General features: G+C 47.0%; 1 protein-coding gene across 1 annotated transcript; it reads left to right on the top strand.

Annotated features, from left to right (window-relative positions):
* Window positions 1-615: 615 nt before the first annotated feature.
* LOC142574916 (neprilysin-1-like) lies at window positions 616-13,740 on the top strand. Its single transcript, XM_075683909.1, has 6 exons — window positions 616-653; window positions 1,642-1,821; window positions 2,598-2,843; window positions 3,832-4,182; window positions 7,023-7,342; window positions 13,001-13,740. Exons 1-6 carry the CDS (start codon window positions 616-618, stop codon window positions 13,378-13,380), a joined length of 1,515 nt encoding a protein of 504 aa, XP_075540024.1. The 3' UTR covers window positions 13,381-13,740.
* Window positions 13,741-22,805: the final 9,065 nt, after the last annotated feature.

A 22,805-nucleotide genomic window follows, 5' to 3' on the forward strand; every position in this document is an offset into this window, starting at 1 on the left:
TTTGCGACTATCTTTTACGAGTTTTCTCGCCAGTTCTACAAGCTTTTCTTGTATGTAAGCCAAGGCAGCTCTTGCTGGCTTTTGTTGTTACCGTGGTACATAGTATCCTCCAATAATTACTATAGGAAATGGTGGTTAGTACATGGATTTGTATGACGTTCCTGCTTGTGCCTTCGGACGTCCTTGTGAATTCCTTTGATGCGCTTTAGCTGTCTTCATTGGGCGAAATATTAAAGGAATCCATACTTTCCTTAATGTAGCCGGCAATAAGGCTGCGAATATGCACAATCACTGCTAATTGCAGTGGTCCCGCTTGTCCATGCATCAGGGGCATAATGGTTTAAATAACGGGCTTTCGCGCTCGATGTCTTGTGTTCGAATCTTGCTTTTGGAAAATTTTAATAATGTTTATTGAATAATGTATAACGCAGTGCTTTCTTCACAACAATCGGTTTCCAAAGTCACGAACCCATTTTTAAAAGCGAGAAAGACGAAGTTTATGTAGTAACCAACATGCCCGTGTTGGCCCTGCTTGAAGCTCTCGTAGACGCTGGCGCCACAGTTCCCTTTAGTAATCGTGTAGCAATTATAGGGCGTGGTGCGTGTGCCAGTACCATGGTCATGGCTTGCTGTGATGTCTTTGTGCTGGCAACGTAGTTGAGCTCTTGGTTTGCTCAGCGTTTCCGATGGCCGCAAAAAAAAAAAAAAAGAAAACGTCCGCGCGTTGCGCTCAGGCCTGTGAGGAACATCAAACTTATTGATGATGTCAAGAGTGGTTGCTTCACTAAAATGGCCATTCTTTCTTACCAGATGACTTGTTTTCACTTGTAATTACGCTGTGTGCTGCTGTCTCTAGTCAGCGGCTGCGCGCAAGGAGAGACTTCGTAACAAGAAGCTATGTAAACAGATCTACTATACCTATTTTATGCTATCGATTATGAATTATCTGCCATTTTAAGGAGAGCATCTTGTGTAGTGGTGCGCTCTCTCTCTCTCTCAATAAATTCAACTCTTGATAAAGGTAACTTATTTGCCCCGTCCCTTGAGGTTTTGTTTGAATAAATTGCGCTCTATATGGAAACGAAACAGCCTTGCCCCAAGTAGTACAACGCACCGTTCGGTCTCAGAGACTGGAAATTAGAAGCATCATGTTCAGATGACCTGTGTAATGGCTTCAACCGCGAACGAGCTCCTTTTTGTGCTAATGTAGGAGGCGCGTAGCGCAGGGATTCGTGTAAGGGATTCTTTTGATGAAAATAGGCACAAGGCACTCTACTGCATACGGGGAGTTTTCCTTCATTTCCATTCATTTATTAACATCCTCACAGCATCACACAAGCAAGGTTAACACCGGAAAAACTAAATAATGAAAGTAGTCGTTATTATGTGCAGCTCTGGAAGCGTATAAATGTAGTAATTTTATTTAAGTGCTATTCTTTTGCAGGCTTGGTCAGTGGTCTAAGGGTTCTCCAACTTTTTGATCTCCGGGGTAGGCCGGTTTTCAAGAATGAATGATGACGAATACAGTCGAACAAAAGGAACAGGCGCATTGTACTTGCCCAGAGACCGCTTCACAATTGTCTCCATTGTGAATTTGTTAGGAATACATTGGGACGTCTTCGATTCCGGCATTTCCCACAGGGATCTGGAGACCCTGCGTCACGATGAGTACGCGGTCGCTGGTGCACTGTCCGAAGCAGCGAACCGTGGCCAAAGCGAGATAGCCTTCCAATTAAAGCAGATCCAGAAGATGGCTACACCCCGAACAACCGCCGCCCAGTGGGCCACGTCGCTCAATCGCCACCTCAAGTTGGCACATAGGTAAAAACCATTAGCGCGGAGTGCAAGGTATCCGAAAGGCACTTAAGGAAAGGAATCTTGGCGATTAAATCCTGCTCAGTAGAACACACTTCCAGATTGGCTAGAATTGCAGGAAAACTTGCAGGCCTAACAAGAAAGAATTGCTTCGAAATTTTAGAATGCCATGAAAAAAAAAACCATTCAGAAAAGAAATACCAGTGGCGTTTAGCCGCGTTTGCAGCCGATGAACACAAAAATTCACTCTGCTCGCAGCGTGTGTGATAAGTATGTGGCACACATAGCTGGTGAACCATCCACGCTAGTTACTGTCAACATTGTATTAGGCCGAAATATAGGAATCGAATTTTCTAGTGGTTATCGTCTGCCAGCTGCAGTCACCCGCCTACAGTATAAGTCCACTGCACGGCGGAAAGCTGTCTAGGTGATCACCACAAACTCCTGTGTTCCATCAGACAGATGCATTTTGTGCCTGTGAACTTCCTAAATTTATTAATCTGTCTAATTATCGGCCGCCCGCGACAGCGTTTCCCGTGCTTTTACGCCAGTGCTGTAAAATAAAGCTCTCTCATCTCGATTTGTTCCGTTTAATTTCCACTAGGCCGTCAGTCACCCATTTTGATCCTCGAATGCACATTAACGTCCTCTTGTCTCTTAAAGTTACGCCTATCTTTCCTCCGTTTCGCCGCTGATCATGTAGTTCTCAGCTTGCTTTTGGGTTACTTTGCCATGCTACGTTTGTTACGTGCTAGTGTGGTTTCGCATTGCATTTGGCGCAGAGTGACCGACGCCGACCGCGTGCTGGCGACCAACGTGAAGGTCCTGCAAGCGGTGGACGAGCTCCTCGGGTCGCTGCCGGCCGAGACTGTGCTCTACCAGCTGGGCTGGACGCTGGTGCAGCTGCTGGGCTGGATGGCCGATCCCACCCTCCCTGCGAGGCCAGCGGCCGTGCGTCTCGTCGAGGCCCGACACGCCGACTGCTTCTGGGCAGCGAACAGGGCCTTCGGATTGCTTTTTCTCTCCAGGTGCCTGAGCGCGGTTTCCGAAGGCAATTTCAGGCGCTTTCACTGCACCAAAGTTCACGATGCTATTCTAGGGAAACGAGAGAGGGCTGTAGTGGGGGAAAGGCTCTTATAAGTTATTCGTTGGATTTTACAATACCCAGCCGTTTTATGTAAAGTTTTTCTAACCCCAGAGATATAAACAACAAATTGTATTCTTCAGCAAGCCACTCTGTAGAAAATCTAAACATGCAAATCTGTAAACGTGGACGACGCATATTCGAAACGTTCATATGCGGAAGACTCGTGTCTACATGCTTCCTCCCATATGTCCAGGTTTCTCGTAACATTTGTCTTTGCGTTGGGTAGCACTGGTTGTTGAAACATGACAACACGAACGCAGACAACTCATCTGCATTAAACTGCTATGCGAGCCTGTTATGCATACTAACACCAGTTCGAAGTGGATGCGACGGACTTACTTGGAGGTGAGAAGGGGTCCCATTGTAATATTGAACCACCCTGGACTCTTACCCATCCAAATCGAATTAAGCACGCAGGCATAATCAGCTCTAATTCAAATGCGCTGTGAAAGGCTGAAAATTCAAAGTTTAGGGCTGTCTAGGTTATCCCACCTTTTCTTCATTTCTTCTCGCAAGGAACACCCTTTTTCATCACTTTACGACGTTATTTTGGCGCAGTTTGTTGCAGAGTAACTTTCGCCCAACTTTGAAATCAACTGACGCGCTTTTGTTATTTTAATATCTTGCGTTCGCTTTATTTCATTACTGCTGGCATGACGACATTATGCTAATCAACCTGCAGTTGTTAAAGCCTGTTAATACAGCTAGCAAGACGCTTCCGCAATTGAGGAAGCGCTACGGATAAAAAGAATGCTGCAGTATTGCTTCTGTAATATATATGACATGTTTACGCGTGGCGTTGCTGGTGCGGGCTTCATTTGCGTGGAATGTTCCGCCCACTAGAAATGTTTCCCAAAAACCACTCGCAGCTACATCAGCACCAAGCATCCGCCGCGCGTCCGGTCAGAGGTGGACGACATCCTCATGGGCGTCACGCAGGCGGCCATCAGTCTGTTCATGAGGTCACCCTGGATCGACGGTGACACGCGCGACACGGCGGTGGAGAAGCTGCGAGGTGTCAACACCTCGCTGTGGCCCGCGGGCGGTTTTCTGAACGCCTCCGAGACGGACGCCCTGCTCGAGCACTTTCCGGAGCCCAGGGACGACGTCTTTCGCTACTGGCTGGACGCCCTGGAGGCTCGCAGGACGCTTATGAGGAGAAAGGGCCTGGAACGAGCCCTGCAGACCGAGGACGTGCAGGCGCAGCGGACTCTTTTCCGGTGGCTGAGCGGATTTCTTTTTCTTATTATTTGCAGTAACAGCTCGTAAAAGGCAGCGGAGGGCCAGCGGTGACAGACTTTATCAGGACACAAAAGGGACACTACAGGAATATATTAAGCCGAGCTAGATCGAAAGGTTAGGCTTCTGTAATGACAAATCGGTCCTTCATATCAAGAACAGCGAGAAGATAGCGAAAATGAGAAAAACAAAACATTGCGCGGGAACTCCTCTGGTAGTTGGCTAAGTATGCGTAATCAATGGCCCGCTTGCTCAACTCCACGCAGCCCGGTGTCATTATCAATTCTATAGAACTTGATCCGACCAGCATAAACCTTTATCAACCCCCATCGGTCGTTATCAACCTTACCGAACATTCGCTTGTTGGGCTCGATAGCGAACACGATAAGACAGGTTTAATTAAGCTAGAGTTCATTGCGGCGCTCAAACCCACTACCATTGCTGTTAAGGTGAAGTTAATTAGGCACAGTTATTTAGATAGAGCTAATTAAGGTACTGGAACCCGCGACCTTTGGTGTTAAGCTGAATTAACGTTAATTTAGTGAAGCTGTTGCAAAACGACCAGTACATTTGCTGGGCGGCGTAAGCATTGCTTTATTAATGGTTCGGATGCTTGTTTTGAGCTTGTTCGTTATTGAAACGTATGTAGTTCTGTATGTTACATGGGTGATTTCAATCACTCACAACTCACACTCACTACTCACAACTGGACGTTGTGAGTACAAAAGATGACGTTTAACGGCGATTATTCTCATAAACTGGCGTGACACTGGTTTTCTCTAAAGCAATGGATGTACTATAGCTAACGAAAAGAACTCCCAGTTTGACCAGAAAGGCGAAGCATTCATTGTGGTAGCAAGTTAGTGGACAGCTATACCAAGTAAGGATAGCAGTTTTATCGGGTGTATAAACTTGTAAACGTAGTCTCACTATATAAATTAACAAGCATGGTGGTACGTGCGTACAAGCACAAATGAGCGCACCTCACTCAATGACCACGGAAACTCACTGTGAAAACGCTAGAGCGAGGAAGCGCGGCAGCAGCAGCGAGCGAATTCACCTTCGTGCTTTGTCTCGCGTCCCCGCGAACTAAGCCGAGAAAACAGCGCGCGGCCGGACTGCGTCCCCGTCGTAAATGGCTTTTAATATATAGCAGCCTGGCCGCGCCTCACGGCCGCACAAGCCGCCTGGAGTAGAACCGCGGCCCTACTCCTTAAACTACCTCGGGATGCTTGCGCGCGACGGAAGACGGCACGCTTTCTCCCCGCTTCCCTGGCTTTCGTGCGTGTGATTGAGCCGCGATAGCCGGCTCACCCTCGCACCCTTTCACTCGGCGCGCGGCAAAGAATTTATCGCCCTCGGGCTTTATACGGAACCTCAGGCCGACGCTGACGGAGGAAATGCGCCTGGAGTGTCCATATAATTGTTTTCGCAAGAAAACGCAGATTTCGTTGCGACAGCAAGTACATGAACACTCAATGCGCCTTTGCACCATCGTCGGAGCCGCCACCACGCACGTAATGTACCCGGTGCTGCCAACTTAGCTGTTTCAAGTAACGTTGGATGTGACGGCGCAAGCGCAGGCCGCGAGGGGAGTGTTAGAAGTAGCGTTATCTGCTGCATGTGCAGGGTGATACGACACGGCTGGTGCCATGTTGGTGTCATTATGTGCACTAACATTCCGTGGGGACACTGTTAGAAGTCACGTGAACCTCTGAGTTTTCGGATGAGCTGCACAGAGAAATTGTAAAGGGAACCGCATCACCGAAGGTTCGCTGTGAACGACCAGGCGCGAGTGTTAGCTCGTGTTGTTAGTGCCGATGTTAACCTTAGCGCGCCAATGTTGTGACCGCGAGTGCTCGCGCTCGTCAAGTGTACTCATCACATCTTCCGACGCTTGATGCCACGCTCATTTAGGTAGCCCGAATCTTCAGTAAAATGTATGCTGCTCCAAAAAAAAAAGCAAGAGCTTTACTTACTGTAATATGCCAAAACTTTGCCATCGCTGTTCACCCTTTAGGCAAACCTGTTACATTGTCTGTATCTGTTCCGCTGCCCAGTGGAGTTCGGCGTTGTTTGTGCGGACGGTTGCATGTAAGGGTCGCGCGGGGTGGTCAGAAGAGACGCGTGGTTGGACACCAAGACGGCGGTTATTTATAGCCATGGGGGGTGGCGGAGCCGTGGTTTACGAAGAGCGCGTAGGCGGGGTGACTGTGTGTCGGGGCTTCCACCGGTCGTTTCGCAGAAGGAGTGCCGTGGCTTTGAAGGCAACCCCTCGCCGCTGAACCGCACCATGCCGAGACATTCGCAAACTGTCCAGATGCCCCAACGGAGCGTGGAAGTGCCTTCTTCGGGGAAGTGTGTCTTTTGCGAGGTTGTGAGACAAAAGGGGACTCGTTGCACTGCAAAGGATTTGTGGCAATGGCCTGGACGTATTGGAACTCCCGATAGTGTCACCTTGGAGCCCCGTTGTGTGCACACTGCGCGCACCGCAGTGTGATTGGAGGAACGATGGGGCGAGAGGGTTGCTGGGGATGCTTTTAGGTACGTGCGGGGCCGTTGGAAGGGGATTCGATGGAGATTCGGCTAAGAAAGAAGATCAAAATTCTAACCTATGACTCGTAGTTTGATGTCCGTGTAAATACTTTCCATTCTGTCGCTTGCGTATTCTATTTTAATAAACAGTTAACCCCATTGCAATCAGCGTCACTGGCTTGCCTACTGTAATGTGACTTCGCGAAATCCACATCTTCAAGTTTCCCTCACTGACATCGAGGCGAACATCAACTTACTCCAACCGACTTGCCTGCATCAATGGCAGGTACCACTACTACACCAACGAGCTGTCCGTCTCGCTGCAAGCCCTGAGCAGCCCACTGTTCGTGGAAGGGGGCGGCCGTGCCGTAAACATGGCCGGTCTAGGCGCGCAGTACGCGGCGGCTCTGGCGCGGGCTTTCGACCCGCGTGGTGTTCTGTTCGAGGGCCGCGGCGGCACCTCGTCGGGCCTCTGGTGGGGCAAGGCCTCTTACCACGAGTACGAGCGTAGGACTGGAGCCTGCGCGGCCGCAACCCACGAAGCAGCCGCCTCTGCTGCCGCGGGGGACCTGGAGCCCTTCGAAGGCGTCGCTGCAGTAGAGATAGGTGCGCAACACTGTCTGTGAATGCCGATACCTAGGTATAGAGCGAAATGCCGGACCAACCTAGTTATTGTTGGGAAAAACATGTCTTTTCTCTAGCCCTCCCAGCCGCATAGAGTTCGTTATTGCTCATGATAACTCTAGCTCTAGCTATCAAATGGGTGACATGCTTAGGCACGTAGACATGGCTAACGGTCGCTATGGCTCTATAACGGAAGACTGTGTGTGTGTGTGTGTGTGTGTGCGTGCGTGCGTGCGTGCGTGCGTGCGTGCGTGCGTGTGTGTGTGTGTGTGTGTGTGTGTGTGTGTGTGTGTGTGTGTGTTTACGGAATTTTACGGAATCTCGGCATATTGTGGCCGTTGCTACACAAGCGTTGTGGCTTTTCAAGAACTGTCAGGTTGAGCCTATGCTAATCTTAAATGACGTTGTAATCGTTCGTTTGATATAGGCAACCAACGTCGTGTACACAGATTAAAAATGGATGAAGTTGCCAAGGAGTATCTGCGAGAACATCGACATAACGACGGCACTTCAATCGCGTTCTCGTGTCCTTTCTGAAATCCTTTGCTTCTGTTCTCACGTGTTGATTTGATATTCAACAAGTGTAATCAACAAATCCAGTACACCTTAACGAGACACTACTGAGAAGACTGAATATAAACTACACCAGCAATTACACAGTGTACAACGCAGGTTGCATGGTATTTCTCGCTATTGTTACCGAGCGTTACCGGGTATAGCTACCGAGTTACCGAGAGTTACCGGGCATAGTTACCGAGTCAGCGATGGTGTCTCGGTAACTGGAGTTCTACTGCAGAGCAAGGGGTCCCGGGTTCGATTTGCAGCTGCGGTGGTCGGAAACCAGTGGCGGCTGCATGCGAAAATTTCTAAGCTTATGTTATGTTTATTTATTTATTTATTTAAAGATACCTTACAGGCCCCTAGAGGCATTGTGTAAGGGGGGAGAGTACACTCAAAGGTTATACAATAATTATAATACATATACGAATAAATGTACAAGAAATGCAGTGTAAGAAATGTGCTAACATGCAGTAATGTAGTGTTAAAAATTGTGCAAAAGACAAACCGAATGATTTAGAATGCGAGAGGTCAGTGAACAAGAAATTTTAACAAAGTAAAATATAACCAATAGAATTACAGAGCAAGCGGGACAATATTTGGCTATAATAAAACAGTATTTAACGGGTAATAGCACCAATAATAACAGGAAACTCAAGAAAAAATAACACGTTAGGTTATGTAGAGTTTGAAAAATGCGTTGCTAGAAGATGCCGGAATTTTTCCTGGTCCCTCTCATAAGCGATGGCATTAGGAAGATTATTCCGAAGGCGAATGGCTCTTGGAAGAGCGGAGTAGTTAAATGAATTAGTATTTCCGTAAATACGCATGAAATTGAACTGATTGTACAGCCGGTGTGACCTCTAATCAGGAGGTTCAAGAGGCAGGACTGATGGTGCCGTATTATGGACATATTTATGAAATAATGATAGCAGGGTTATATCACGACGATAATGCAAGGGCTGTAGTAAGAGGTCCAGTTTAATTTGTGTTATGCGTTTGTTATAGTCATAACAACGTGAAATAAAACGCGCAGCCCTATTCTGGATAGATTCGAGTTTTTCGATCAAGTATCTCTGACGGGGAGACCAGACGGATGCGGCGTCTTCAAGCTGAGTCGAACAAATGTTAGATAAGCTAGTTTACGAATGTCTTTGGTAGAATTATGCAACTTGCGTCTTATGTACCTTACTAACCTTGAAGCATTCGCGCATATGTGTGCAATGTGCGTTGACCACAAAAGAGTTACGGATGAGATCGGATGTTACGGATCGGAACTGGTAAAACTTAACCCGGAACTATCCATTACGACACCTGTCGTATCCACTATGTCATAAGGCGCTTGATACAATCGATGCGATTGTATCATATAGCAGATATTCTAGTTTACATTAGGAGAAATAAATCGAGCTGGGCAGGCTATGTAATGCGGAGGGCAGATAAGCGGTGGACAACGAGAGTTACAGAATGGGTACTAAAGGAAAGACGCGCAGTCCAAGGTGGCAGAAAATTATGCGGGGTCATCAAACTAGGAAATTTGCAGGCGCAAAATGGAATCAGCTGCCTAAAGGCAGGGCTAATTGGAGATCGCTGGGAGAGGCCTTTGTCCGCTGCTGCTGCTGCTGCCACTGCCGCCGCTGCCGCTGCTGCTGCTGCTGCTTTCTGCCGCCCTATGCTACGCTTCCCTTCCCTTGGAATCCAGTCCGTAACCCTTAATGACCATCGGTTATCTTCCCTCCCCATTAAATGTCCTGCCCATGCTCCATTTCTTTTTCTTGATTTCAATTAAAATGTCATTAACTCGCGTTTGTTCCCTCACCCAATCTGCTCTTTTCTTATCCCTTAAAGTTACACCCACCATTCTTCTTTCCATAGCTCGTTGCGCCGTCCTCAATTTGCGTAGAACTCTTTCCGTAAGCCTCCAGGTTTCGGCCCCGTAGGTGAGTACTGATAAGACACTGCTATTATACACTTTTCTCTTGAGGGATAATGGCAACCTGCTGTTCATGATCTGAGAATGCCTGCGAAACGCACCCCAACCCATTCTTATTCTTCTGATTATTTCAGTCTCATGATCCGGATCCGCAGTCACTGCCTGTCCTCAGTAGATGTATTCCCTTACCACTTCCAGTACCTCACTACCTATCGTAAACTGCTGTTCTTTTCCGAGTGTGGTAAACATTACTTTAGTTTTCTGCAGATTTAATTTTTAGACCCACCTTTCTGCTTTGCCTCTCCAGGTCAGTGAGCATGCATTGCAATTGGTACCCTGAGTTACAAAGCAAGGTAATATTATCAGTGAATCGCAGAGTACTAAGGTATTCTCCATCAATTCTTATCCCCAATTCTACCCAATCCAGGTCTCTGAATGCCTCCTGTAAACACGCTGTGAATAACGTTGGATAGATCGTATCTCCCTGCTTGACGCCTTTCTTTATTGGGATTTTATTGCTTTCTTTACGGAGGACTACGGTGGCTGTGGAGCCGCTACAGATATCTTTCAGTATTTTTACATACGGCTCGTCTACTCCCTGATTCCGTAATGCCTCCATGACGGCTGAGGTTTTGGCTGAATCAAACGCTTTCTCGTAATCAACGAAAGCTGTATATAAGGGTTGGTTATATTGCGCACATTTCTCTATCACCTGATTGATAGTGTGACTGGTCTATTGTTGAGTAGCCTTTACGGAATCCTGCGTGGTCCTTTGGTTGACAGAAGTCTAAGGTGTTCCTGATTCTATTTGCGATTACCTCAGTAAACGTAGGCAACGGACACGGGTTACTCGTCTATTTGTTTGTAAATGATTCGAAACTCGTAGAGGTCCCTCGTGGCAACAACAGATGCTTGATAGCCTAGAAAAAAAGCTAGAAGAAAATTCGGATGGCGACGTCTTACCGTGTTATATTTCCGCATCAACATCCCGTGACGCCATGATTTTGACAGTATCTGCTAAGGGTGTGTTAATTATTCAGAAAAAAATATGCATATCGCACGCGCTGTAGCAATCGTTCTTACGCGATAGCTTGAGAATGGTGACGCCTGCGCCATCAGTCCGTTTCGCACTTTACAGTCATTTTCACCACGCCACCGTAATCGTCATGCCATTGCCGCCATGCCATTGTCGTTACACCGTCGCTGTGGTCATGCCATCGTTACATGAATAGACGGAATTGTGCTATGTCAGTGTCCTTGTCGCCGGGCTACGTGCGGTATAAAAGCGCTGATAGTACAGCGCTCTCCTCTTCCTCTTTCTTCATCCATGTACCAGGTTGCGCTCCTACTTATTTACTCAATATGCACCAACAAGCCCAGCTAGAAGTACAGCTATATAAAGAACAAGATTGGCTTTCATTTTCTCGGCTAATATTAGATATTCATCGGTCACAGAAACGAATGTGTAGGTTTGAGCGAAGACGGATAGTTTCTATTTTCTTTTGTGTGCGTCATTCGTACAGCGTGTCCCGCTAACTTAATCCAAGCTGTCAAAAAAAAAATGATTAAAGGAAAGACGGCGCAAGACACGTTTTTATGACCCACTCTCAATCACCAGATCTCTAACGACCGGACACTTAGGTCTTATAATTGTCTTTTGCCTGCTGTTCTTTAAATCTTTGTTGTTGTTTTTCGCCTGAACAGCTAGGCTAATGTCGGCCGGAACACGCTGCAGTTATGAGCGAAGAAAATCCCCATCCGGCCCGTAGGCTTATTCGTCCCATTTACGTGCACGCCGCATAAAAAGACATATTTTAACAATGCAGGTAACTGCACGGCAGCGGCGATACGTTATTTTATGACTTCGGTATGACGTAAAGTACGTTCACAATCACTTCGGCACGACGACGGCTACTGTTGTTGACGAGCATATAAGACAGAGAACGCAGAGAATTTTCATTGTGAAGTGAGAGTCCAAACGGTGTCAGTGGCTTACAACTGCTACTCACAAACGTTCGGTTTAGGGAACCGAACAGTCGCTGCAATCTGAATTTTGCCGAGGATCTGTTAAGGGGATGCCCGGAGCAACCTTGGCGCTGGCGGCGTGGTCGCTGTCAATTGTCAAAGAACAGCTAACCATGCAGACTGCGTCGGTGCTTCGAATTTGCTTTGAAGCGTAACGTTCAGGACTTATGAAAGCTATAGAATAAGATTTACCTTGCCTGTACTCTTGCGCTGTTTTTTTTTTCTTTCTTTGGCGAGCAATTTGTATTTTTTTTTCTTACGTCACAGTTTCAAAGCTCCACATTGCAGATTAGCTATAGAGAGGCAAAAATAGACGAATATTTTGTACGTATGGCGTCTGGGACTTTAGGCTATGATAATCGTTTTTACTAGTACGTTCGTGCCGTGTACAGTTTCTGTTTTTATTTGAAACATAAAGGGAAGTCGGTGCAACGTTCGAGTATATAATGAAGCATATGGAAACTCAGGCACCACCAACTTCTGCATCTCTGACACGCATTTTGCGTTTACAGAGGTTATGAAACGCACATATTTTCCAAGAACCATTACCGGCTGGAACTGTGCCGTACTCAATTGTTAGTGCAGCTCATTGACACATATTAAATGATTCTTCACGTGTACCCGCCGTGATGGGCCAGTGCCTTTGGCGTTGCCCTGCTAAGTGCGAGGATGCGGGATGGAATCGCGGCCGCGGAGGCCGCGTTTCCAAGGGGGCGAAATGCAGAAACAGAAGTGGACTGGGCATGCGGTGCACGTTAAAGAACCCCAGCTGGTTGAAATTAAAGCGTTGTCCCCCACTATGGAGTGCCTCATAATCGCTTCGCGGTTTGGTTGGGTAAAACCGCATATCTTAATTAAATGAACGTATCATGTGCCTTGTAATGCCATTTGTATCATCCCTGCTTTGGCACACGTATATCGTCCCCCCCCCCCCTAAAAAATTAATTGTAGCAACCAAACCGGGTGTAGCGACGGAATCGAACCGAGCAATACCGCTTCGGTGTCATTCGATGCACGAGTGCCTAGGATTCGCGTACATCGGCGAGCGTTTTTTTTTCCTCCTTACTCTTCTCTCCTTTAAGCCTGCCGTTAACGCGATTGCTGGCGCGGTGTCTCCTTGGCAGCCTATGCGGCCTTCAACGCCACCCGGTGGATGGGCGACCGCGGCTGGCACGAGCGGCGCAGCTTCCTGGGCTTGAGCGAGGAGCAGGCCTTCTTCGTCTCCTTCTGCCAGGCCCACTGCGCCCGCGAACCCACCGAGCGGCAGCGGCTGTCGTGCACGTTGCCGCTGAAAAACTTCCGCACCTTCGCCGCAGCCTTCGCGTGCCCCGCTGCGTCGCCGATGAACCCGGCGAAGCGGTGCGGCTTCTTCGACGGCGACCGGCCGTCCAACGCCGCCGCCGCTGCCGGAGCCCTCACGACGGAGCTGGCGACGCGCGGACGAAACGCGTCCGGCGACCCGGTGTCGCCGGCGTCGACGCCGTTCGGCAGGAACCTGTTCTGACGCCGGAGCGCGAGTGTAGCGCGTATTACGTCTGGCGCCAACGAAGCGCCACGAGCGCTCGAGCGTTCTCCTGCTTCAGCGCGTCAGCATAACGCGACATTTGTAACTGAAAGGGTCTGTTTATGCGTAAATGCGTTTCTCGTTCTCCGTCGCTTCACTTTCGTTCCGTTTATTGCTCACTCAGGCGTAGCAATGCACAGAAGAAGCGCGGCATCTGTTGTTGTTTTTTTCGCGAGTAAATGAATGCGAGGTGCCAGAAGTGTATACGAGCTCGATAAGTTTCATTGGTTGTATTTTGGCAGATGTTTCATTTTCACGTGATATTACTTGCAATAAACATCAGTTGTGAGCTAACTAAATAAATTACACTACTATAAATCTTTTTGACCAAATTATCCTCGGTGCCCAGCGTATTCGAATCTCCTCATACTTTCTGGCTCTGTCTGACACACGAGAAACGTAACTACAAAGCATTTCTGCGCTACACCTAATCATCAGTCTTCAGTTTCTTCACGACACTCTGAAGGTGTAACATTAGGCACCAGAATAGCTCTTGTATACAGGCACTCTTCCGGTGTTACTAGGGTAAGACGTGGTAGAAGCGTCGGTGTCTTCTGCCGAGCCTTAAAATGGCGATTAGGTTTTCTCCTTCCCACCCTCTTTGTGATATTTGTGATAACACGTGCACTGAAATTCACCCGGCCAACAACTTCTGCTCGCCAGAAAGCGGTGCGTAGAGGCAGACACGATGAAATACTTAAATTCATTTTTGACGCCGTGGTTCGGTGCTCTTTAATATCGGCGTAGTAATGTGCCCGGCAGCGTAATTATGCTTCGGGAGACCGGAGCTCAATGAACAAATGGATCAGAGGATCGAGGTTGTCATGGACAAAGGTGCCTAGATATGGCTCTGAAGGCATAAAAAACATCGACGTTTCTGCTTTCCGCGTCGACAGAGACAAGCCAAAACAAGTGAATACGGGGTTGCGCTTTAACAGAATACAACGTGACCGAGCTCGCAGAAGATTCATCACACTTACTCATTAAAAGGCACGAGAGGTATGTCAGTTTCGGCATGATTACATTGTTGTTACAAAAAGACCTACATTGAAGCACATTTTCACTTACAGTAACAAATTTTATTTGCATTTGGTTACTCCCTGGTGGATTCACCAAAATAGTCATAATTTTTTTACTATTCTGTGTGTTATCTTTAAATATAGGCAATGCAAACCGGTAAGTGGACGGGAATGAAGGCATTACAATCTTTGCATTGCAGGCCTTGGCTGATCGCTCTGCTGGACTTGGGTCATTCATTAAACGCTACACGAAGACATTTATTGAGGTTCAGCTAGAACTTGAACCAATGGACATAGCATACATGGTGTCTCAGTGGTTATGACCCAAGTTAAATAGGAAAGAACAGAAGTATTCTATGCGGGTGAAATAAGCCGAATGCTGTTATAGCGACAACGTGAAATGGCGTCAAATATTTTCTTTTGTTATAAGATTTTAGTGAATAAAAGGTAATTAGATAGCTATTACACTTGAGGCAGATATGCCAACGATAAGTTTTAGAAAGCATTCTAAATCATCGCTTTCAAGTATATGCGGCGTACTATCTCTGAAAATTTTTTTCTCGGTCGATTGGTGATCGATACTTGGCGAGGCCTCTGTTGTGCTCGTGGTGCTCAGTCTTGTCCACTGTGTGTCTGTTTTATTTGCTCTATCTCCAACGTGGCTTTATTTTTTTCTTGTTTAAGGGAAGTCCGCCGAAATATAAACTGGCTTGCAGCTTTTCGACGTACATGAATACGTGCACTCAGTACGTATCACTTGTGAATCAAAGAACGAGCAAATCTTCACATGACTGCGAGATGATGCTGACTCGGACTGGTTGGCATGCGATTCTGAGTAGTGTAATAGCGCATAGTGCACTGAAGGTGTAAGAAACAGACGAAGCACTGTGCCTCTTCCTTCCGTTTCTCCTGTCTTATGCACTGTTACCCTATTGCACTTCATATGTATTTGTTCACAAACCACACGCGCTCGCCTTCGATGACATTCGGGCCACCTGTGGGTTGTCTTCGATACTGTAAGATGACAGCAACAAATAAAGGACAGTGACAGTTAGTAAATGGAACTATCATCATCGCCTATTTTCTGTGTAGGCCCGGAAGAAAGCTTTCGTGTCTACATATGGGAGACTTTCGGCAACATGCTGTTCTCAAAAAACGATGTCCACTCAGCACCCCGGCATAGAACTGGCGGTGAATTGCAGAAAACTGACGAAGTCTAGTACTCTTTGATACATCAATAGAGAATGTTCAGCGATTCATTTTAACTTGGCGGATCAATTGCCAACCTTGATCGCCAGGCGTAACCCACCTGTTGCTACAACCCATCATAACCCCTATCACCCCTACGATTGAGTTAAATGTTCCAAAGCCACACACGACATGTAATAGAGTGTTCATGTTGAACTTTGACCTCTTGGGGTACTGCAACGTACGCACAACCATTGGCAAACGGGCCTCTATTCATTAGGTATCCACCGGGATATGGGCGCCATGACAGGTAGTCGAACCTCCAACCTTTTGCATAGTAAGAGAGCGCCACAGCCACTGGAGGGGGGGGGGGTATAATTGGAAAAAATTGTTGTTCTGATGTGATTGCTTGTATTATGAAAAAAAATATATATTGATTAGCAAAGCAATGTGCATGAAATTCTGAAAAAAAAGATTCTGCATAGCTTCGCGACATGTATACCCGCTATAAACTCACGGAAGTAGTCGATGTCGTTCAGAAGCAGTTCCTGACAAGAATAATCACACTTGGCAACCAGTACGCTAATTTTGCATTCAGACGTGGACAAGTTGTCGCAATGAATACCAGAAGTGATCACCCTAGAATTGTATTTTTGGGGTGTTAGGTGCCAAAAAGTGCAATCTAATTACGAGGCATGCCGTACAAAGGGGCTGCGCATTACTTTTGACCACCTGGGGATCCTTAACGTGCACCCAATGCACGAAACACGGGCGTTCTTGCTTTTCGCCCTCATCGAAATGCGGCCTCCGGGGCCAGGATTTGATCCCATGACCTCGTGCTTAGCAGAGCAACAACATAGCCGCTAAGGCACCGCGGCGGATCGCTCGAGAATATCACTTCTAAATAAGACTTACCTTTGCTTTGAAACGTAAAGGTCATAAAGCGTCATACAATTGCCGAAGGGAACAGTGGCGCTAATGTCTACAGTTGCTGCAAGCAGAGACAGCGTGGGAATGCAGGGTACATGGGTTTGCCTACCCTTCGTCCTTCTGGCTGTAAATGGCCTTCTGACTCCGCAAAGTGCTTATCTTTAAGAAAGTGCGGCTTTATAAATAAGTAAACACAACGAAATTGTCCATCCGCAGGATTCGAACAGAGGACCTCTAACTTAGACGCCTGATATCAAAGTCATCATGCTACGGATGCATGGACAAGTGGAACCACTGCATTAGCAGTAATTAGGCGTGCTTTCAGGGTCTTATTACCTACTTCTTTAAAAAACGGTAAAGTTGCTGTCATGTTTAGGCCAATTAATGCCCAGCTAAGGAATAATAAACGGAGCCACAAGAACGTCTGAAGCCCCAAGCACGAAGGTCAGACAAATCCTTGTACTACCCATCATCCCAGCATAATGGAGAATAGCTTAATACCTTGCGATTCGTGGATGATATTGCCTTGCTTAGTAACTCAGAGGACCAATTGCAATGCATGCTCACTGATCTGGAGAGGCAAAGCAGACAGGTGGGTCTAAAAATTAATTCGCAGAAAACTAAAGTAATGTTTAACAGTCTCGGTAGAGAACAGCAGTTTACGATAGGCAGCGAGGCTGCCTATCGAGGTAAGGGAATACATCTACTTAGGGCAGGTAGTGAACGCGGATGCGGATCATGAGGCTGAAATAATTAGAAGAATAAGAATGGGCGGGGCTGCGTTTGGCAGGCATTCTCTGATCATGAACAGCCGGTTGCCATTATCCCTCAAGAGAAAAGTGTATAATAGCTGTGTCTCCCCAGTACTTACCTACGGGGCAGAAACCTGGAGGCTTACGAAAAGGGTTCTACTTAAATTGAGGACGACGCAACGAGCTATGGAAAGAAGAATGATGGGTTTAACGTTAAGGGATAAGAAAAGAGCAGATTGGGTGAGGGAACAAACGCGAGGTAATGACATCTTAGTTGAAATATTGAAAAAGAAATGGGCATGGGCAGGACATGTGATGAGGAGGGAAGATAACCGATGGTCATTAAGGGTTACGGACTGGATTCAAAGGGAAGGGAAGCGTAGCAGGGGGCGGCAGTAAGTTAGGTGGGCGGATGAGATTAAGAAGTTTGCAGGGATGACATGGCCAAAATTAGTACATGACTGGGGTAGTTGGAGAAGTATGGGAGAGGCCTTTGTCCTGCAGTGGGCGTAACCAGGCTGATGACGATGACGGCCCATCATCCCCATGGTGGCTGAATGATCGCAGCGCCGTAGTTACCTCTAGTAACCGTTGCAGGAGGAAACTCTGAAGGCATGCCATTTCAGAAGCTGGGCGGAGCTTATAGCAACTGCGCTTCTGTTCTGTATTACAAAAACGAGATTGGATTCTCACTATCGCTCGCGATCAGCTGCGTCACATACGTGCGTTGAGGCTCCCACCTGTGAATGCAAAATTGCAGGACTGAATGTCAATTTTGATGATGACTATCTTCGAACAGAAGTACTGTAGATGTGTAAAAGAAAATAGAGTTTCCTTCAAAGAGATATTATAAAAGTATACCACCCAATCACGAAATATATATAAATAAAGACTTCAGTACAGAAGTCTGTGTTACTTGAGAATTTTTCTACGTTATTCATTCGCGAGAAATGTGTCCCATATACCATACGTGAAAGTGGCATTGCGTCGGTGCCAGCGTTTTTTACTCAATTTACCTACAGTATTAGATTGAAGGCCCTCCAGAACTTTATTTCAGCAAAACATAATCCCTTCGACAAAAATAACAGCATTGCAGGGTACGTTTCTTTTCTATTTTCCTTTCTCTTTTCTAGTGAGCTATAATGTCTTGTGAATAAGTCCGTTCAATTATCACTGTTTTATTCACAATGAGCAACAAAAGATGCCACCCGCCGTCGATGCTCAGTGGCTATGGTGTTGGAATGCTAAGCCCGAGGTCGCGGGATCGAATCCCGGCCACGGCGGCCGCATCTCGATGAGAGTAAAATGCAAAAACACCCGTGTACTTAAATTTAGGAGCACGTTAAAGAGCCCCAGGTGGTCCAAATTTCCGGAGTGCCCCACTACAGCGTCCCTCATAATCACATCGTGGTGTTGGCGCGTAAAAACCCATATTTTAATCTTCAATTTAACAAAAGTCGCCGTTGTCTTGAAGAGTTCCAGGAAATGGCAAAACGAATTTAGAGTGAAACGGCATGGTACCTGCGACGTGGGCAGCCAGTAGGTATCTTCACTCCTTTATACCAACATGGAGTCGCTACTTGAATAATCTTATTGGCAAATCAGTAATCATCGCTAATACAGACCACTTCCGCGAGGCGCTAGCCGTCATTACGAATTGTGTACCTACTTTCTCATACAAGTTGTTTCTCACACAAACTTCTTGCGTTGTATGCCGTACTGCTTGATCTCATACAGAGTTTTGTGAGATATTTTTCTAAATGTTCAAATTTCTATTATCGCATTTCGTATTTGTTTTTCTTATTTCTGCAGCTCCCTTATGTCAATATATGATGTTGCACACTTGCTAGACATGTTATTTTGTATGAGCGCATTTTGAATTTCCACCTTAATTATTCTTCCGCTCTCTTCGATAATGCTCCATAAGAAAGCTCTGACGGTAACTAAGTAAGTAAGCAAATAAATAAACAAACAAACAAATAAATAAATAAATAAATAAACAGTACTTGGGTCCCGCAGTCACAAAATTTGTATCACCTAATGGCGTAACCATGCCATGGACTGGCGTTCAGGCGCCTGTCACTTATGATAGCGACATGCTTATTAGCGGGACGATCACCGCGGTGAACGGGACTTGCGAAATATGCAAGAAACATGTTCTTCATATTCAAATTCTTTATATAAATACGTCACGTAATGAACGGACCTAGATGCTCACGATAACGTTGTCACCTCCCTAGGCTCAGTAATAAAGCATGTTAAAAAACAGCTGCTGGGCCCAGCTAAGAATAATCTACCGTACACTCGATCGTGCGGCGATCTAGCAGTTGTCACGTCACATTAGTTCTGATCGCTTGCAGTTGAGTTGCGATAGTTGACACTGCAACCACTACCGGGACACTCAGTGCACACTATTGTGGGCGACCATTTTCGCTAGTACATACAGAAACGCGTTCCCGCAATGAAGACATTCACCGATATTACGAATCGCTTAAGTGATAGCACGAAGTACTGGTCACGCAGGGCGGTCCAATTGAGATGATTGCCGCCGGTTATGCACGAGTCAAGCGAAGATGGATGAACCGCGAAAGGCCTTTCAATAGCGAGGCATAAGCGCCTGGAAAGGGGGCATGGGCTACTCAGCAATTTCGGTGCCATGGTTTCACTGCCAAGACGCACTCTATACAGACAGCGAGCTAATAGAAAATAATTCTTGGGAAGTGTTGGCAGCCATGATTCCGACAGCTTGCCTGGAAGAGTTCCAGCGAGAGCGCAGGAAACCTTGGAGAATGCTTGGCCGCAACCTGGGCAATACGACGCTGTTGCTCGCTGCCGGAGCCGAAGAGCTGCTCTCGGCGTTTGGGGAAAAAACGCTCGGTGGCATTCTTACACGTGATCCTGTTTCTTTTACTGAAATACGCGACGGGAAAGCGGTCGTCGGTGGATCGCTTACGCTCGTCGAGTCACGTTTCTGTGCCGCGCTTTAATTTTCGTAGCCGCTTCCTTGCTTGTTATTTTCGTATATGTCGGTCACTTTCATTCAGCGAGAAGCTGGGCAGAAATACGTTCGAGCTCTATTACCGCTACGTCGGTAGTGTACGCATAACCACTCATTGAGTAGCTCGTAGAAAAAGAAAAGGAAATGCAAAAGACACGACTGATTATGACGGCTGTTAAAGCAGGAAAATCAACTTCTGGAATCGAATACGCATATTCACGAGAAATCACCTCTGCATAACTAAATGAATATATATATATATATATATATATATATATATATATATATATATATATATGATATCTCCTCAGCTTTATTCCAACTGAAAGAAATAGGAAGTTGCGCTAGATTATTCATTTCAGTTGCCTGTAATTAATCACGCATACTTATAAACGCTGCCCGTATATGACTGGTCCATTTTCAACCTTGCCCGCTTTCCAAGACTCGTTCAGGAATTTTTACAACGTACGTAATTGACCGAGGAACATCTCATTTCGTCATAAAAAAGCACTTAACATGACCCTGATTCCCCCCGAGCATAATCTTGGTATAAGGTATAGTTACCTCGAGACATTATAGGAGGCATACATAATCGCACTTGAGCCAGTAAAATGGTCTAAATTCTGCGTGCTCATAGAACCCTCATAACGCCCCTTGGCGCTTGCACACGAAGTTTTTTAAGAAGGCCGAAATAAGCCCAGCTGCGTTGAACTTTACCTCCACATCACCCACTTTACCTGGTCCTTACTTTCATCAAACATAAACAAGGTAGCTCGTTGAGTTCACCGAAGACACCAGGTTGACCTCGTATAACTCATGAAAATTCAGAACAAACGAGGGTTCGGTAATCATTTGTAGCGTTTCTAACGAGAACAGAAACGCTAATATGTAATGACACATTGCACTTAAAACTGGCGCGCACATAGGCACCGGCTGCGCGACGTGATGCTGATCATCTTCAAGTGCTAGTACGCGTTGGCACGAGAGAAGCGAGCGTTCGAATTTTGCCCAAGGGTTGGGCTCTTGTTCCGAGAGACCGAGGTATCATCGAACACGCCATTCTTTTCTCTTGAACGAGGAACATATTCAGCAAGACAGAGCAGCAGCAGCAGCCACGGTTACCAGAGGCCGGTAGAGTATGCAAGGTGTATCAGCTGCCTCAATTTAAAAGCCATTTCCTTCGGAGTTCTAGCGTCGCGGCTTCCGGCTCTCCGGGTGCGCGAAAGAGAAACTCGGAGGCCGAAGAGTGCGCGTGTGTGCGAGACCAGCGCTGCCCAGGGGGCGCTCGTGAAACGCCGCCCTCAGCGCCGTGGGTGAGAAAGTGCCGCAACATTTAGTCTCCCAAGAAAATCGCGGGCCAGCAGGGAGCACGTTGTTCTTACTTATTAGGAAACTGTAACCCTAGCGAGTTTGACATGTTTTAACGCGATAGCGTTAAGGAGCTCGTGTCGCAGAAAAGCCGGTGTCGTCGGCGTCGGTGTCGGTGTCGGCGTCCGCGGCGTTGGCCGTGAGCGATAAATCACGGCAGGCACTTCATAAATAAAAAGCAACTTCCAAGATGGGCTGTGTGGGAATCGAACCAGGGTCTCCGGAGTGTGAGACGGAGACGTTACCACTGAGCCACGAGTTCGATGCTTCAAAGCGGTACAAAAGCGCCTCTAGTGAACGCGGTGTTGCCTTAGAAACGAGCTGTTTCTAAGGCTCAGGCGTGCGTCGCTTGCTCAGGCGCACATTTCGTTGTCGCGCCGAACGCTGCGTTGCTCGACGCTCACCGCGTCCGATGCGGGGCGCGTAGTCGCTGCGCCGTAGCCCATTGTCTTACACCCCTTGGCGGGTCGACGGGAACGCTGTCGCGTTCCACTCTTGAAGGCGAAGCTTAAGCGTCCTCCAATTTTTTTAGGCATTTATCTCAGTGCCAATATTGAAAGCGGTGAAAACGCACTGTCATCGAGGCCGAATTTACTTGTGAAAACGTGGTCGAAGCCCCTTAGGCAGAAGACTGGAAGCCACCAGCAGCTGCAAGCGTACAGCGCCGATAGTATTGCTGTACGGTTTCAAAAGATGGGACTCAATATAAGAGTTCTTTCAGGCAAGATAACCCTGAGAAGTGCGAGGATTACATAGAGAGAATTGTTTTCTACGTTCAGAAAACGGCACTTTGCAAAGATATTTCAAGTTTTCATCGAAATACAATTCACGAGCGAAGAAGCTACAAACACCTTCAGAATTCCAGTAAACCATCGCTCGATTCATTTCTGCATGTTCTAGACGCGAACAGAGACAGTTCCTTCGTACGCAGAGTGAAGTTGATTTCTTTGCAGCCACTTTTCATGCCCGCGGAATTAGAGGCGCCAGAACTAGAAGCGCCTCCGCGTTAGCGGGATGCCAACTCGCCGCACTCAATTTGCCGTTCGCGGACCGCCGGTCAACAGCGCTCTTGCTGGCGAACGACGAGATCTCCCTGCGGCACAGCGACAT

This window comes from Dermacentor variabilis, chromosome 3 (assembly GCF_050947875.1).
Source record: "Dermacentor variabilis isolate Ectoservices chromosome 3, ASM5094787v1, whole genome shotgun sequence".
Taxonomy (NCBI): domain Eukaryota; kingdom Metazoa; phylum Arthropoda; class Arachnida; order Ixodida; family Ixodidae; genus Dermacentor; species Dermacentor variabilis.

Bases quoted from the DNA above. Each gene is read 5' to 3' on its own strand.
- LOC142574916 (XM_075683909.1), top strand. From the start codon at position 616: ATGGTCATGGCTTGCTGTGATGTCTTTGTGCTGGCAAC. The intron at 654-1,641 runs GTAGTTGAGCTC...CATTTCCCACAG, and splicing joins GATGTCTTTGTGCTGGCAAC to GGATCTGGAGACCCTGCGTC. The intron at 7,343-13,000 runs GTGCGCAACACT...TCTCCTTGGCAG, and splicing joins CGTCGCTGCAGTAGAGATAG to CCTATGCGGCCTTCAACGCC.